We start from the raw sequence: 19203 nt of genomic DNA, 5'->3' as shown, positions 1-19203 counted from the left end.
AGGGGCCATACAACTTAAACGCTCGCAAGATTGACAAGAAATATTTATTATTAATAATAAACATGCAAGCCACGCCACTCGCACTTGCTGACTTCATTATTTATCGCTTTTTACTAGCCCCAGCCAAGAATGAGAAGCTCTCGAGGCTGGCGAGAGTGAGAATGTGGGTGGGAAATTAAATGAAAAACGAAAAGCGGCTTTAACAATATTTTCGCTTCTTTTTTTTTGCTTCTTTCGGCTTTGGCTATATTTTTGCAAGACATCCGGTTTGCGCGGTTGCGGGTGGCCAGCCAGCTAGTCGACTGTAGGGCGTCACTGGGCGGTCACCAGTTTCTATTGCTTTTTGCACAAGTTTTATTACTGTTGCCTACTTTCAGGCATAATATAATTCACACGCCTAAGCCGCTGGCAACTGACATGCGCACGTAGAAAAGCAAGCGGCCAAAACGCTGAGAGAAAACGAAACGAGCGACGCGTTGAAATACGCGACTTTAGCCATTTTATTAGTTGTGCGTGTTTTTTTACTATTATCGCATTTAGACTCACACACACACATACACATACGCACACATACACACTCGTGTATGGCTCATAGTGAGGCAGGCACTTGACCTTAGACGGTGCTGCGTTGGGCGGGGCAAACGTTGGCTTTTGTGTTTGTATTTGTGTTTTTGTCTGAGCATTTACATTCCTCTTAACATGCGCAATATATTTTGACTTGTCAGTTAGCCAAGTGTGCGGGTGTGTGTGCAGCATGTGTGTGTGTGTGTCTGTTGCTGTCATGCATACAAATGCAAAAGATAAAGAATTTATATTTTTGGCTCCACACACATAACATCAGAGTTAAACTCATATGTATGCGAGTATATATTTATTTATACATATTTTTCTTTCTTCTGCGTTTGTGTTGGTTTCTATTTGTTTTGTTGACCACAGAAAAATCGACCTGACCCATCATAAAGCGGCCAAGTGGTTGAGTGGCCGCCTTTTGTTGTGCTGTTGGCATATTTTGTGTGTGTTGTTATTAATGGCGCGTTATTATTGTCTGCATGCTTTTAATATCGAATACGAAGCACAGACACACGAATCTCGGTGAATTTAAACTCAATGCAGCGTGACCAAAAACTTTGACGTCAGAGCGCAAATCAGGCGCATAAATTACACGGCACTAACAAAGGACAATGCGCATGTACTCAACAAACACAAACACAAATACAAATCCAAAAAAAAAAAAAAATACATTTTCAATAACAAATACAAGTGCAGAGGCGTTAACACAGACAGAACTCACACACACACACATACACACGCGGAAGCAAGTATGAGGTTTTTTGGTAGCATGCGAGTGGAGTTTGTAGGGATTCGAATTGCATACGCATGCCTAAAGTATGAACTATAAAAATTTACGAGGCAATAAAAGTGCGAGGCGAACTCGCTTCGCTGTGTTTTATGGCTCACAGGAAACCAAGGAGAAGGGAATGGAGAGACAGAGAGAGACGCAGACACTAGAAGACGGGAGTAGAGTAGTTGGCTGTAGACACTGCGCATTTTCTGTTTCTACTTACTTCGATTTTTCACACAACAAATTGCCCTAGGGTAGGGCAAAAGAAAGTATGTGTGTGTGTGTATGAAAGGGGATGACGCTCAAGGCCAAGCTCATGTGTTGGCTGCTTGAAAGTTTTCCTGCATTACGCACCGCTGATTGATTGATTGATTAAATTCCGTTTTACAGCTCACAGCTGCACGCTGTCTCGCTCCCCTCCACAACATTGAGTTAATAATAGTAGCACACCACACGGCAATGAAGAGAGGCAGCCCTTCGGTTAGTTATATTCCAGCTGCTTGAGCACGCAGCGCATTAAAAAATATATATGCACGTATATATTACTCTACACTTGTAGTATTTAAAGCTAAAGACGGCGTAAATTTAATTTTGAGCTTCAGGGCTGGCCGCCACTCTTAGCCACTCTTGTTGCTCAGTTGCCAGGGCAATCAAAGTTTGCTAATTAACGTACACATCGACTTCAGAATTTAAGTTGCCTGATTAAAATTAGCATGGGGCGTATACTTAATAAATTTCCATCCTGGCCCTTGGCGTTGTAATTTTAAACTAATGGCTAGCACAGCGGTCGTCCACTCAGTTCTTGAGTGGTTAACAACTTTTCTCGGCTAGCAGATACCTTCTCTCTAGAGCCTAGAAGTAACTTCCGATCTTAGTTAGCTTTGCTTTGTCTACATTTCAATCAAGCTAATCGAACATCGATTTGATTTGCTCTTTGATATTAAGCAAGGCGTGTCATTTTGTGGTTACTTCTGCTCACACAAAATTGTATGTTTGCTTTATTTTTTATTGATTTTAATTAGAAAAGCCGTGCCCAAATATTACGCACCCAAAAGCAATTCTTCAAGTTCAACATACGCTTTAGGATTCTCGTCTCTCCAAGATTCCCACTTTATGACCACAAATTCAATGTAATAACAATTTATTTTGAAAAAACAAACATAAAAATGCTATGGCAACCTCCCATGGGGAAGCATTTCTGTTGAAAAAATGTTGAAACTTTTGAGCAACAAACTCATTGTTAAATCAAATAAAATTATTAATTAAAAGCCCAAGTTCGCACGAACTCAGTTGATGTAATTATGGGAGTACTCGATGTTGCGTGATCAACAAAATAGCCGAGGACAATGAGCAGCATTTTGTCTTTACTTTATTGTAAGGTTAACCATGTGAGCGAGTGTGACTGTGTGTGTGACAAGTGAAATCAATAAATGCCATGTCGAGGGAATAATCGTAAATAACACGCTGAGTTTGGGATGTCAATCAAATGCTTTATTATTTCAACAGTATCGAGTTCTTCGAACAAGGGGCAGCAGGTGAACAGTTGAACATCGAACACGGATATTTGGCAATGCAATTGCGAACTTTACAAATGGTTAGATACGATTTATTGTGCCTGCATCGACTGATTGCATTGGCCATCTTAAACGCCAATTCAAACTGGAAACTCAAACCCTATCTTAAACTCAACACACAGCTGAGTGCATTGAGTGACCTTTAACGCAATTTGTAGCTTGCAGCTTATTTGTCCATTCTTTTGTCGTTGTCTTATGTTCGCTTTGTCTTTGTCTCTTTGATTGCAGACCAAAAGTCAATACTCACAGATAACGATTGGAAGAAGCTATGGATGCGCGGCGGTATAAATGCCGACTCAAAATTGGATAATAATCTCGACTCCAGCGACAGCCCTATGTTCGAGGACAGTGAGGTAAGTCGACGCCCATCGTGACAGATTGCTCAAACAGACTACTGAGAAGCTGAGGACTGCTGGTTGTTGCATCAATGAAGTGCATTCAAGTGTATTTTAAATTCAAATTGAATTGACTTCAAAGCAGCCGTCGCAGCTTGTCGATTTCATTGTCGCACTTTACTTAGCAGCATTGCAGCAACTACGTGTGCCAAGAGAGCACTTTAGAGTGTCCAGCCAAAGACCGAAGGACACTCTTGGTTGTAAAGAGAATACAAACTTTTAGTTTATCAATATGTTAATTTGATGGGCACCCAAAATCGAGAAACGACAAAACGAAAAACGCCCGAAGGACATGCAAATAGTGGGCCAGGATAATGCTAATTACCATACAACATAAGGACGAGCCAAGTGTAATTAATCGTTAGTGCTTATTTATATTTCATTCGTCCTGGCTTCGGCTTCTGCCACTGCTTCGACTTCGAATCTAATTATCCAAATAGCAGACAGAGGCACGCCACAACCGCAATTGCCTCCCCCCTCGGTGCAGAATGGAGAAGCTATTGCCTCAGATCGAGAATATTCTAATATATATGGTATTTTACATGGCGTCCTCCTCTGGTTGCGCTGACTAATTGTGCGACGTGGCTCGCATTTGCCGTGCATATTCGGTTTCCTTTTGCTATGCTGCTATTATTCTATTCCATTTTTTTGCAGGCAACACATAAAAAATGAACTTTTAACTTTTTGTCTTGTCTTTTCTCCCTCTTTTCTCTTTTCATTTCGTTCTCTTCCAACAGCTGATGGCGCATAACACGACCGTCCAGCTTGGTGGCACCGCCTTTCTGGTCTGCAAGGTCTCCGGCGTGGATAGAGTGGGTGTAAATTGGGTTTGTTTTTGTCTCTCTAATTGTGCCGCATAGTGAACGCGGCTTTTCCTCATTCCTTTAGCACTCGCATCTACCATTAAGCGTAGTAATCGTATTCGTTTTCGTATTCGTATTTGTATGCATGCAACAATGGAACCTCACATCGCATTCCGCTTGCCTGGCAAATGTTTAGTCACTGCAAATTGAATTTATTTCACTTTAGCTACAGCGAAACATACAAACGCAGCTCCAGCTGTGCGCAGTTTTAAGTGCATTTCCAGTGCGATTTTCATTTTAATAGCCAGAGCTACAATTTTTAATTATATAGCATTTGAGTTAAATCACTTTGCTTTGGTTTTTGTTGCAGTCCTTGCTTATTTGTAGTTTAGTTTATTTCTTGCGCCAAATGATCGGGGGTGAAGCACGCAAAAGCCCAATTTGTTTGGCCAAGCGAGAGAGAGAGAGCGAGTTGAGCACGAAATACAAATACGAGCTTAATTTGCAGCTGAAAGCCAGAAAACGTTTTCGGCATGACATTGTGTACGCTTTTTGTTTGACATTCAGCGTTTGCTAACAAGCAATTAAATGCTCAAAATGTGACACGCAACAGCAACGGACGAGGTCATAATTGGGCCAGGCATGTGCCAAAATATCAATTAATCAAAAGCCGAGAGAGCAAAGAACATCTGCATAGCAATTCTCTTCATTAGTTCATCTCATTGGAATAGTGCAAACACAACACACGACACTAACTATATTTCATTCAATGCAATTTGACACCAAAACACCAACATTCATTCATTCAAAGGGGTCAACGGTCAACAGTCAACGGTGGATTCCTATTAAAATGCAATTAAATAAGAACTCATTTCGACCTTAACACGCCGTAACATGACCGTAGCGTAGTTTTACTCTGCGACATTTTAATTTATTTCTATAATATGCTCATAGTTTTGGCTTGTGTTCAACGCCTGTTGAAGTGCTTTTTATAATCACACTTTCGTTATAAAATCGCGGCCATTGGATGACAATATGTTTCGCTAATTGCATGCACTTGTTCTACATACCATAATATAATAGTATGAACGTGTATGAGTTGAGTTAAACTTTTTTGTATTGCATACTTTTGCGCGCTATCGCAATTAACATTTCATTCCCGTCTGCCTGTGTTTGCATGTTAAAAAGCATGTATTCTCTTTAGGCAGTGCCTGAAATCGATAATACATTATATGTGTACACTGCTTCTGTATTTTTGTATTTCATTATTTTATATGTATATACCTTGCAACAGAATCAAATTTCTTGGATACGCCGACGGGACTGGCATATATTATCCTCCGGCGCCCAGCTCTATACAAACGATGAGCGTTTCGCGATACTGCACACGCCCGGCTCCAACATGTGGACGTTGCAGATAAAGTTTGTGCAGCGCCGGGATCACGGCATGTACGAGTGCCAGGTGAGTTCACCTCAAAAAGGGAATGGGAATGGGAACGGGAAAGGGTATGGATAAGAGGAAAAAGGAATGGGAGTGAGAAGGAAAGGGGAAGGTGGGCAATTCCATATTTTATGCATGCAATGCAGTTGAAATGAACTAAAGTGCATTTGCATATGCTACGTTTTGGGGCCCGTCTCCCTGGCCCCCTTTTGTATATGCGTCGTATACGCAATATTGAGGTTTTTGGGGCTTACGGTTTCGCTGATTTCACATCACTGTCGATTTTTACACGGCGCATGATTTAATTGTAATATGCAAATGCACTCTTTTACTCCACATACATATGTATGCCTGAATGTATTTGTATATGTATGCAAAGGCATCGATTTAAGCCAAATGCTCGGCGTCTGCGCGCATCTCCTGCATGCTTCTTGTGCCGTGCCGTGTGTCACATGTTCGCTGACGTTGACAGGCTAGCCGGCCAGCCGAAACCATGTGGCTGTCAAGCGCAGACGCCAAGGCTGCCAGATAAACTGGACATTGACAAATTTAGCCAGTGACTTGCACACACACGCCCCAGTGACTAAGGATATGTGTGTGTGTGTGTGTGTGTTCGAGTCTGTGCTGACATGCATCCCAAGTAATGCAAAAGTAACCCAACAGACAACAGGCAAAGCCGAAAGTCATGCTGCTATACGTTTGGCATGAGTTTTGGGGCGTATGTTGAACAACAACAGCAGCACAAAAAAAAAAAATGAAATGGAGAAATGAAAAGAAAACAATCAAGCTACGACAGCAACAAGACGAAAGACGGAAGCAGTCGGCAGACAACTAACCGAAAAGCAACAAAGTTGCAGAAACGCCTGAAATGGACACTTGACAGTAACTCTGTTTGTGCTCGGCAGCAGCAGCATCAGGACAAGTGCTACTCCGGCCAGTCACTAAGACAACTGGAACTGCAGCTGGCTGGGATTCATACTTACAAGCTGAGCAACTGAGCAGCCGAGCAGCCGAGCGAACGGTGCGGATAAGCTGTAGCTGCAGCTTCGAAAAACGTAGCTTCAATTTCAAAATTGTTTGCATGCAATTTCAATATGGAGAGTCCACATGCCAGCCAACGCTATATGAAGTCAGTCAGTGTCTGACCGACAGTCGGACTCCGGCTACGAGCACTGCATGCAAATATGCCAAAATGATTATTTTTCCTTTTGGATTGCAGTTGCAATTGCTGTTCTCCGTCGTCTGTTGCTGCTGCTGCTCCTGCTGCCACTGCCCGCCGGATATTTCGAAGCGAAACGTGTAGGAAACGCCGAGCACTTTTCCACTTATATAGAAAATACTCGTTTTTGTTTCATTTTGCGTGCCAAATTGAAATTGTTTGATTTGCATTTCAATGAGTGCAACATTTCTGGCAGTAGAAACGTTTGCTAGATGTCTGGGAAGGGGAATAAACTATAGCATATAATACGAAGAGTAGCAGCAGCAAGTTTACTGATGCATTAACAATTTAGTTGATTACGACGCATGCTTTAAACGAATGGGAGTCTAAATCAACTTCAAAATCGTACTTGAACTTCACAATTCGATACTCAATTGCTGAATTTGCTCTTCTGCTTTCTTTGTCAACACAGGTCTCGACACCAACTGGCATCATTTCTCACTTTGTGAATCTTCAAGTGGTTGTGCCCGAAGCCTTCATACTTGGCTCCGGTGAACTGCATGTCGACATGGGCTCAACAATCAATTTGGTTTGCATTATTGAGAAGGTAAGTAACAAAAAACGAAAAAAAAGATAACAGTTGTTGCATGCCACAATTGAATCAGAGCCGCAGCTGCAACACAGTTATGAAAGCAATTTGCATTTAAACTCATACACCGCGTATGCGTGATATTTGCATCTCATTTATGCTATCCCTTTTTCGTTATTCTTTTTCCTTCACCCGTTTCCTTTTCCTTTTCGGCAGAGTCCAACACCACCGCAGTACGTGTACTGGCAGAAAAACGACCGTCTCATCAACTACTATGACTCCAGGCGGGACATCTCCATCGAGACCACACCGGGGCCGCGCACGCAGAGTCGTCTTATCATTCGCGAGCCCCAAATCACCGACTCCGGCAACTACACCTGCTCTGCCAGCAACACCGAGCCAGCTAGCATTTATGTCTTTGTATCAAAAGGTGAGCACAGACTGAATCATGGGCGGATTAAACAGCTGCTGCAACTTTTGCATTAGCGCGCAAATTGCAAAGAAAACTCTAGGTTACCAACTTGCTATTCGATGATGACAACGCACGGCGGCGGGTCAACGCGGCGATGCGCGGAGAGTAATGGGGGGAAAGGGCGACAACGAGGGCGTTACAGTTGCATGCAATTTGCATGGCTACCTCGCGGCCAAATTGAATTTCTTGTGATTTTAGCATTTAAATAGCCATCCCGCGCACTTGATGCCAACGATAAGAAGTGTAAATGAAAATATGCAAATTGCGTAAGCGGCGCAACGCCTGCAGCTTATTAAAATGATAATGAAAATGCGCGTTGCAGTCGCCCTCGCTGCTGTCCCTTCGTCGCTCGCTCGTCGCCCGTTCTATACAAATTCTATTGCAAATTTATATATATACTTTTCTATTTATATTCGCTGTCACTTGCAGGCGACAATATGGCGGCAATCTCACGTCGCAAAACCTCCTCGGCCGATCGCATTACGCACATATTTAGGTCGATGCTGGCGCCCTGTCTCCTGCTAAACACGGTCGTTGTGAGGTAAGTGCCCCGCTCCCCTCCAACTCCTTATTCCCCTCGAAAGTTGCAATCATAACTTTACTGTTAACGTAAATGGTTTTCTTGGTTTTCTTTTGTAATTTCCTGCTGCAGACGCATTTTCTTGACCTAAGCAACTTAAATCAGATACAAAATCATGGCGCAAGCGAAACAAAAATGGAAATTTAGTAAAGTACTCATATGATGATAACAACACAACAAAATCCTATTTAAGCTATTTCAATGTTAGAATTTAAATAAAATAAAATCCAAGAAAAAATTAAATATAATACCTATACATACAAATAAATAATTTATTTAAAGAAAAGAACAAAATCGACATTTACAAAAAAAAAAACAGAAATAAAAATCTAGCGTAAATCTTAGGCTAAGCTCAATAGAAACTGTGTAAAAATCAACATAAATCGAATCACAATCTATTCAGACTTAGATTCAATGTATGTGTGTGTGTATGCAAGGCATTTACAACAACAACAAAAGATGAAAAAAGTATGAAAAACAATAAAATGTTTAGATACTCGTAAACATAAGTTTAAGTTGAGTTTTTAGTAATCGTTTTACATAATTGTGTACAGTTTTTTAATCACCCTCAAATTTGTAATTCAAGGTAAATTCATTTCTCCAGAGTTTCATTTCAAGTTAGTTTATGGCTTTTAAATTCGTTAGCTTATACATAGTTAATGCTTTGCCTTCCCAACAAAACAACAACAATCATTGGCCATTCTCTGCAACAAATTGTTTTGGAAATCAATATGTTTTGTTGGGTCTTAAGCAAATGTTTGCATCGCTGACAGATATAATCTCAATGGATCAAACTTGCGACCGCATACAGAATAATTATATACATATATATTCGAGATAAGAACATTTTGCATAAGTAGCCAATTTCAGTCCATACCAATCGTTATTGCAACTGTTACCAATTATCAATTGAATAAACCCAAAGTCTATATAACAACAAAACAAAAAGAGAGCAAAAGCCAACACAAAGTAAAAAAAAAAAATTATAGTAATTAATTGCGTTATTAAGTTTGTAAATAAATTGTATTGCAAATGGCATGGCACACACGACAAACACAGAAAAAAGAGAGAAATTATTCATTGTAAGTGTAAATACATAAAACCAAAAAAAAAAAGCATTCTAGCACAACAACAAGCAAAACAGACACAAAGAACTGAATGGGGGGAAAAAGAACGGACAGCAGCTGTGCGTGAATAAGGGTATTCGGAGTGCGAGCAGCTGTCATTTGCATGTTGTAATAAATTGCCCAAATCTGAAACATTAAGAGCCTACACAGACAGATCGTAGCTATAGCCATGAATCTAGCCATAAGTTTCAGCAAATCAGCCAAAACCGAAAATCAGAGAATCAGACAGACATGCGAAGAGGCTACCTTTAGATGTTGCTGCTTGGAACGAACTAGTAAAATTGAATCATTTAGAAACCTTAAGCTATAGAGATGCAAGTTCGATATAATTCTAATCAAATTGAAGGTTCAGACATTTTTAGATACCAGGATGACGTTTCCTAACTTCCTTCACGACAAAACACCTGAAGATTAGACAAAATCATCTATGTTATCCAACATGTACAACTTTTCGACTGTTTTTCATAAGCATTAACATCCATATAAGCATACAAAAGAAAATCCAAAATAATCACATATTTGTGTGTTAAACAGTTTACAAAAAGAAAAAAACTCAAAATAAATAAATAATTAAAAACCAAAAAACAATAAGTACATTTACATAAAGAAAAAAACAAAAAAAAAACTCTACTAAAGACCCATAATAAACAACTGTTAAAAATTTCATGATATTTGAATAGATTCATTAGTGTGAAAAGCAGAATACGAAAAATTAATATTACTAATAATAGTAAACAAAAGTAATAATAATATCAATAATACGAAAATAAAGCCGAAATCATTGCGTAACAAAAAAACCAACAACAAAACACAAATCCAATAATACCAAATGTCAGTTTCGTTGATGTGAACGTGTATGTGTACTATGCCTAAAGCCCATTTAAAGCCAGCACTTTTAATTTTATATATAAACAAAAATAAAACTTAAACAAGATACAAAGGACGAAATGAAATGAAATGAACAAATATTCGTTTGGTTTCCACTGTTAAGCATTTCCACTGTAAATATTTTAATTAAAGCATATTGAAATGGCCATTAACTAATTAATGGAAAACATGCAAAATAATAAAGCCAGAAATTAATATAAGTATGTACTTTATCCGAAGCATAACTCAACAACAACAACAACCACATGGAAGAGAATGAAAACTGGGGGATGAAATCATTAAAAAAAATAAGAGTTTTCAATGTAAATGCTCCTGCGCATAACTGTAAAATTTAACTTTAACAACAATTTCGAATGAATATGAATTTAACAAAATTTAAATTTAACACTTTGTTCACAAACAAATAAGATGAACAAAAAAAAAAAACCAAACATAAAATGAAACCAAAAAAAAGGAATAGCCATACAATGATTAATTGAGATTGCATTGAAACCAAAACCAATATGGAATGCATTGAAATAAACCAAGTGATTATCATGAGAAATAAATGTAATTTAAATAACTAAAAATAACTGTTCAAGTCTTTCATTTAAGTTTTGGGTGGCTGCAAGGGGAGCCAAAAAGTAGGCTACAATTTCGTGTCTACTCGGCAGCCAATGCCAATCAACCAGCTGGCGGCAATTGAGGCTCTCAAAATGACGTCAAATCGACGTCCATTGTGCCACACTTGCGCTATAATTGGACGCCATTGTTGGAACAAGGCAGACGCACACACCCACACCCACACACACACCCAATCTCTGTTATAAGGAGCATTTTTCAACTACGCGCCAATTATATTTTGACATTCTTCGCAAAGCTTTGGCAGTTTGCTTTCTGTCAACATTTTTATTCAACGAGCCGCCGTTCATTTCATCAGCAAACATGTTGCACTTAAGCACACACACAGTAAACTCCGTCCTCGACACCCCGAAACTTGGTTGCGCTCCCGCCCTGTCCACATTCAATTCACATTTCTTGAAGTAAAACTTTCGATCGCGTACAAAATCAAATGCATTGAACGCTGCCTCCGCCAAGAAGCAAACTTTTGTGGCCACCAAAGTTTCGGGCAAATCAAATGAACCCCGAGTAAATTTCCCATGCACAAGCGGCAGGCGGAGCCAGCAGCAGCAGCAGCAGGACCACCAGCAGCAGCAGCCAGCAAAGAGCGTAAAAGTAAAACATTCAACTGCAAAAGTAATGGAGAAATTTCAACAAGAAATTATACTGTACACTCCTACACACACACACACAAAGCGATGGGCTCTTTGCAACTTGGACATGAAGCGGCCTCTTTCTAGGCAAGAAACTTTATTGAAATACTCTGCAAGTGGATCGTATGAAATTATTGTTGGACAGCTTACAAATTTATTGAGCAATAATTAAATTGTTTAATTTTCTAGCCCATGTTTCTCTGATTATTTGCACAACTCTATGAAATTTAATTTTATACTTTTTGCCCCAACTTATCGAAGAGTATTTACACTTCGACCTGCTATAATTGCTTTTCATTTTCAGTTTAGTTTTCTCCTTATTTTCGCACAAGCAGCCGAAATGGCAAAATTGGCTGTTGACAGCTCCGAGTCGAGTGTGTCGAAATACTTCGACATTTGAGAGATTGAAAACTTTGCGATTTCTATTTTCGATTTGCCGCTTTGATTAAAAAGTTTTTGGCACGTTAACTACTACTGCGAACACGCAAATAGCTGACTAATTTTAACCGTGTCCTAAATTACCTAAAAATAGCAATCTCATAAGCATTTAAACCACCTGCGTCCTCCGTAGCATTAAAGCCAAGTTGTTGGCAGTTAACTTGTGTACGTCAAAACTCATGCCCACTCGCTTCAATTTGTGGCACATTTTGCAAATTGTAAGTAATCGAATTTTCCAATGCATTAACTTTAATGATATAACATTACGTGTACTGCCAATGCACGGGGCGCCCATCAAAAATGATTATAAAATTTGCGTAGGTAAAGGAAAAACAATTTAATTTTAGTCGTTTCTCGGTTAGATACTGCAAACCATTTTTGTCTTTGGTGTCAAAAATTTATAATTTCATAAAATGTGTGAGCGATAGAACGCATTAGCATTAGCTTATCTCAAACGCTTCATTATGCGCTATTGTCGTATATTTGAGCATTGAGTTACATTAGCCTCAACCGTCCAACTCGATGTCATCTAAGTGAAATTAAATTATACAAGTAATTTCTATATGTAGTTAATACATTTCTAATAATTGCAAATTCTCTTGAAGCCATCGTCAAGTGCACTTCAATCGTGGAATATTTTATGCAAATTGTCGTAGTTTAATCAAACTTATGCGATGGAGGCAACATCTTGCTGGCAATCGGAGCATTCGATTACAATTGCCATGGCCTGTGCTTGGGCACATCAATCAAAGTTGTAACGCCAAAAGTGCATACAGAAAATTGCAAATAACTTGAAATAACTGTAATCAACACACTGGCACATTCACAAACAAATGCACGTGCATAGATAGAAAGCATTTGTGCAAGCGCGGGCCGTGCAAACAAACAGAACGCAAAACAATCATTCAAATGGCGCGCACATTGCGCATACGCTCCGTGGACACACGCTCAACTAGCAAGACGAAAACGAAAGGGTTGGCAAGTGGAGATGGTGGTGTGGGGATGAGGGGATGAGGGGGTCACAAAACTGAAGGTGGCATTAAGCTGTCGCTGTCATGTTCTTTGCTGCCAGAAATTATTGTGCATTTGTGGAAATCTATGCCACGTGGGCGTGTCATTTCACAGGGTTGCACTGCACATTTGTGGTAATTGATTGGAAAACATCGCTTTTCCCCTTCTGCCTTGCTATTGCTCCCTTCCCCTCAGACAGCAAAACAGAGCAATTGTTTAAAAGCTTTTGCAATATGCGGCTACAATGTTTCATTGATGTGGCAGGCACATCGAGAGAGGGAGAGCATGAAAGAGAGACAGCAAAAAAGTTTTGCGGCAGAAAAATGCGCGTATCTCGTGCTTAGCACTTCATATTTATTACCTGTCGAGTGCACTCAAATCAGTTGCACTCGCTGCCCGTTCGACAAGCCAAAGGCCAGTGTAGTGCAGTGCAGTGCTGTGTTGTTGGTGGTCAGTGGCCAAAGTTTGCCCCTTTTCTGTGTTTTGATAAGCATAATTGATGATGCAACCGTGCACAGCATTGGCAAAGGCAAAACAACATGAACTGCAACAGCAACACCAACAACAACAACAACAACAACCACAGCTGCACGCCATAAAATAAAGCCAAAAGCCATTTACGTGCTGCCCGACATCCCATTGAAGAAATATTTTTGCTCATATTTTATTGCACATTTGTGTATTGAGCGCAAGTGGTGAAAAAAGTTATCATCAATGTTGGCAACGTAACGCAACGCAACGCAACGCAAGTGCATCATCACGTCCCAAACGCTGTAATGCACTCAAAGCGTAAGGCATCCTTCACCTTTACACACACACACACTCACACACACACCGCACTCTCGCTGTTGGACACAAGTAGCTCTCGTGGACATGGATTGAAGGTCGAAAAAAAGTGCAAGTATACGAATAAGTTGCATTTTCATTTTCATTTTACCAAGCATAATTAAAAAAGTTAGCCACACACATACATATGTGCAGCGCGCTTTGGCTTTAACTTTGACTTAACTACGGTAATGCGGAAGTACTTTTTAATTTCAAGCACACACCGACAAACACACAGAGAAAGTTAAAAGTAAAAGTATTCCTTAATTTGATCAAAAGTTCGCAGCAAACAGCATACTCTATAAATTTGATCATTTCTACCTTAATGCTGAATAACTTTCTAGAAATGAGCAAAAGTTTTGCATATTCCACTGTTGATTATGCACCATAATTCTACAAAACGAGTTTGAGTTAAGGAAGATGACTCAACTAATAACTCCATAGTATGAATATCGATTCGATTCAGAATGCTTAAACTAGCTGATTTTTATTTAATTTGAATTATTGAAAATATAATTTATAATATTCTAGAAATGTGAAAAAGTTTGCATACTTCACTGAATATTATTTTTAACAATTCCACATAAGTAGGTTTAGTAAGCGATAAAGATTAATCTATATCTAAAGACTAATAACTTCATAGAATTTGAGTTCAAAGTTGATTGCTTAAAATAGCTGTCAATTATATAATTTTAGTTAAAGAAATTTTACTAAAATGATTCTATAAATGTGCAAAAATTTGCATATTTCACTCTTGATTATGTTCAATAATTCTACAATATGAGTTTGAGCTAAGGAAGAAGACTCAACTATATCTAATATCAAACTCTAGGAATTTGTCTTCATATTTCACTGTGTGTTAAGTTTTATACTTATACAAAAGGAAGTTAAGTGAAGGAAGAAGACTCAACTATACCGAAAGACTAACAACTTCATAGGATTTCGATTGAAAGTTGAATGTATAAGCCGTATATTTTATTTTAACTAAAGACTCATTAAAATTGGCCTACTTGGATACAAGCAAATGGTCATCAATTTAGTTTCATTTTGATGTCGATGTGAATCATTTGGTAAAAGAAATTGCCTCGAACTCGGGTTCGAATGAAATGTAAATAGTATTAATTTAATTAATATTTGGATCAATTAGCATAATTACAAATGCAGGCCACGTCAAAGTGAGCATTTGGTATTACATTCTTGGTAAAACAACCTGAACTTGGCTTCGAATGATGCATAATGCAACTATTTGCTTACGCCGGATGCATTTATGCTCATATCTAGTTGCATTTGTTAGATAATATCCAATTCTCATTAGAGTAAAGTTGAGTGCGTCAACCTTGGAAATGTGTTGCAAGCTAAATCGAAATCATTAATTTTAATGAACAGGATATTGTAGGTAGATCCTCCGCACATGGGGAATACTTGTAATCCACACACACACACATACATACACATACTCGACTACGTTGTCAACTAATGAGCGTCTCCAGGGTGCAGCCCATATCCGTCTCTGTATGTGTGTGTGTGTGTGTGTGGCTTACATTTGCAGATTACATGTCGCAATGCAACATAATTGACACGCTCGGCATCAATTCAACATCAATGTCAGAGCAGAGCACAGAGGTCGGGACGTGGCATTCGACATTTGTAATGACCTTGCCTGGACGGACGACTCTAAGCTAGTTGTGTATGCAAAACGGTCAATAAAGCCTTGCACTAACATTGCAACTAGCCAGAGCTAAGCACGTTTCCCGTCTGGTTGACCAATTAAAAGTCATTGAACTTGCTCCTACTGAGCTCTGCTTCCTGTCTCCCTTTCTCTTTCTCTCTCACTCTCTCTCTCTCACTAGCTCTGCTCATTATAATAAAACAAACACGGCAGGTGGAACGAGTTGGGTTTCCTTTTTTTTAGGTTCACCACGTGTTTGTTATGCAAACAAGATGCCAGCATTTAAAGCAGCCAACGCTCAAAGGGGGGCAGAAGGAATGAAGCCTTCGACATGCGGCACTTATAATTTGTTACAGTCTGAAAATAAACAACAATAACACTGATTTACCCAGAGTGTATGGGTGTGTGTGTGTGTGTAGAGGGACTTTTGAGTGGTGGACGCAGTCCAAGTAGCCAGCGGCGGTTGCATGCAACTTTTATCAAATACTTTGTGACATGCAACGGGGGCTGCTGCTGCCTTACAGAATCAAATATGCAAAAAACACACAAATAGAGAGAGACAGAGACTGAGTGAATATGGAATATTTATACGAGTTCAACACACACATGCAATGGCGTTTCGAATTTCCGCTTCCGGCTATTTTAATATTATAAGCAAAGGCATTTTATGCTGAGCTCAGCAGCAAGCAGCAGCTGACGGCATTTGAAGTCGCATTCGGAGTCTGCCATTTGGCAAGATATCGCATGCGATTCGGCTTAGGTTTAAGCATACATATATACATGCTATATATACATTTATACATATGTTTGAGTACAGCAAATGCTTATGCAAGCAGAAAGCGTTTAAGAATTATGGTTGAAATAAAGAAAACAGCAGACAGCAAAAATTGCTTGTGTTTTGTTTCATACGTTTGCAACGCTTTTTTTGCTGTATCATTATTTTTTTTGTGCATTTTCCGTTTTCACATTTAAATTAATAAGCCGGCGGGCATTTGTGTTTCATTTTCGCACAAAATACTGCAGTTTGAGTATTCAGACTGGGCTGCCCTTGCCCTTCCCCTTAATTGCGAGTGCGAACTTTGCTTTTATGTTTGACGGAAAAATCCACTTTGCCGTGATATCCGGACTTTGCCGAACAGCGTTGTAAAATTAAACAACGAGCGACTGGCGACTGGCGACCGTCGCAGGCGGTGCTTAAAAAAAAATTCGCGAGCTTCAAAGTAGTTTAAATTCATTGCAGTGGCTTTTGGTTTTGCCCGTCGAGTCGTTGCAACTCGCTTGTCCAAGATTTATGGCCAAACCAGCGAGGAGTCAACGAGGCTGCTGCTTATACGTCTCTCTCCCTCTTCCTCCCATCGTGTGTGTGTGTGTGTGTGTGTGGCACGTTGCTGAGGTGTTAAATTTGCCATTTACATAATTGATAAACTTGATGGCCAAAGGGAGACGAGAACGGGCAAGACAAGCCTTAAACTGTCCAAATGCTGGTCAAAAGCAGGCTCTGCTCTGCAGCAAGACGAGTTGTTGTTGGCGCCAAAGTGCTTAGCATGCTGATTTTTGACCTGATGTCGGATGTCCGCATGTCATTTCCATTCGCTTCAGAGACTCCCATTGGCGCCCTTCATTCACTTCTCTGCCTCAGCCGCTGCCTTTGCGTTTTTGCCGCATAATTCAGATTTGAGCCATTATGGGCCACGAACTTCCGCTTTACCTGACTGCTTGTGTGTGTGTGTATGTGTGTGTCCAATTCCTTGGCATGCGGTGAGTGCATAAATTCTTAGCACTACTTTCTCACGTTTCTACTGCAGGCAGCCAGGCAGCAGTCGAAGTGCGCTTGCCCTGGACATCGAGCTGCTTTCTTTAACTTTTGATTTAGTGTCGAGTTGGAGTTGAAGTTGCAGTTATTCTACGTTTTACGGCGTTCCTTCCACTTTTTTCTTCGTTGCACTCTACAAATGTGTATAGATGATGTCTGTTTGTGTGTGTTGAATATGGCGCTGCAAACAAAGTTTTATTAGTTTCTGCATTGTTCAGACTGACTCGGTCTGTCTATCCCCCTCTCTCTCTCTCTCTCTCTGTCAAATACAAACTGAAGTGCTGCGCAACTATTTAAAAAAAATCAAACCTTTTGGTTTATATTACTCACAGGACTCGTCTCTATTCCTCATACTTTACCCCTCTCCATTGTCATAAAGTAACACAGTTCAAGCACCCGAGTTTGCTTTTGATTTAGCTTAAATGCAGGCCAAGCTAAAGGACACTCTGAAGCAAAGAAAGAAGAAAGGTTTGGGATTTCAATTCAACAGCTGTGCGAATCCATCGAGTAATGGATTAAAATAAAAAGCGTGTTTAATTAGTGGAGTGCGTAATAAGAGTCAGGTTCATTTTGGCAGCCTTTGAAAGTTGCGCGCGCGTTAATTAGACTAATTACCCAATAAACTGTGCATACCAGCTGACAGAGGAAACCCAAAAGCAAAACCCAGAAAACGGATAACAAAATACAAACAAGTACGAGTACGGCAAAACACAGAAAAAAAAACGCTACAAATAAATATAAACAATATTGCTAAAGAAAATAAGGAAGGGAAAAAGAAGCGAAAAAGAATGCTCCCCAATGAGTCATCAGCGCAATTCATCATCTCTCTGTGAAGAGGCAGCAAAAAAAGGGAAGAGTGCGAAGGACTTCTCCAGGACTTTATTTATGGGCTCAGTATGGGCGTGAATGCGTACGGAGCACGCATTAAAATAAACTGTTTATGCTTCAATCTTTTCGGCACATAGCACATGAAGACCCAAAACACGCGCTATCCTAACGAAATCAAGTGAAACCACAAATGGCAAGTTTGATGACAGCATAAGATTATACTAAACTTGATTGTAACAACATTTGAATTGTAGTATAGAACTAACTAAAATTGTAATGTTTATAATTCATTGATATTTAGTTTTTAGTATTTAGTATTTAGTATATGTATGTATGCAGTAAATAAAAGAATCTAGCATAAAATCAATTTCAGTAAGTTTCGTAAAAATAACGTATACGTCACGTTTTTGCATAGCTTACATCAATGTTGTTTGGTGGCAAATGGCAATATCGCTACGACGATATCTGAGTTATACTGCTGAATTGGGTGTTTTAAATTGTTTGGTTATTATGTAAAATAAAAATTGAGCACATTTCACTAGGGTTATTGTTTTTGAATAAAGTCCGTATTCTATTGATATTTTCCCAATCAATTAAATTTTCTAAAGATTGTGTTTTAACTAATCGCTTTGAGCCCATAAATCTATTGAATCGTGCGTTGGCCCAATGAAAATAACCTCCGTCAATGCGATGTGTGTGCGGCCATATGAAATTTGTCAAAATTGAGCCACAAGCTGCCACGCTGGCTGGGCTGAGAGAGCTGGGAAGAAAGAGGAGTGTTGACTGACGACATTTTGTGGTGCGTGCCGGCGCCTAATAAACTTCACGCACAGCTCAACTGAACTCACATCACAGCTCTCAGCTCAGTTGAGCTTGGCTCGTGGCAGAAGTGAGAAATTATGCTGACTGCTGAAATGTATGCAATAAAAATTTTTCAGCTCACGCACACACTTGAGCGCCTCGGTGCTCCCAATGATGGCCGCCATGGCGACGTCT

The 19203-nt window shown here is 39.6% G+C and overlaps 1 protein-coding gene across 5 annotated transcripts in view; it reads left to right on the top strand.

Annotated features, from left to right (window-relative positions):
• LOC133842295 (zwei Ig domain protein zig-8) overlaps positions 1–10283 on the top strand; it is a 71167-nt gene extending 60884 nt beyond the window's left edge. The window contains exons 4-10 of one of the 5 annotated variants that reach the window (XM_062275337.1): positions 3145–3269; positions 4049–4123; positions 5409–5576; positions 7187–7321; positions 7520–7733; positions 8205–8316; positions 8428–10283. In XM_062275337.1, the coding sequence (XP_062131321.1) occupies positions 3145–3269; positions 4049–4123; positions 5409–5576; positions 7187–7321; positions 7520–7733; positions 8205–8316; positions 8428–8446 (848 nt within the window). In that variant the 3' untranslated portion in view covers positions 8447–10283. Of the gene's footprint in view, positions 1–3144; positions 3270–4048; positions 4139–5408; positions 5577–7186; positions 7322–7519; positions 7734–8204; positions 8317–8427 lie in introns of all 5 variants that reach the window. The other 4 variants (XM_062275336.1, XM_062275335.1, XM_062275338.1 and 1 more) reach the window with 4 other exon arrangements.
• The last annotated feature ends 8920 nt before the right edge of the window (positions 10284–19203 follow it).

The sequence above is a fragment of the Drosophila sulfurigaster genome, chromosome 3 (assembly GCF_023558435.1).
Source record: "Drosophila sulfurigaster albostrigata strain 15112-1811.04 chromosome 3, ASM2355843v2, whole genome shotgun sequence".
Taxonomy (NCBI): domain Eukaryota; kingdom Metazoa; phylum Arthropoda; class Insecta; order Diptera; family Drosophilidae; genus Drosophila; species Drosophila sulfurigaster.
This window is presented reverse-complemented; position numbering and strand designations above follow the sequence as displayed.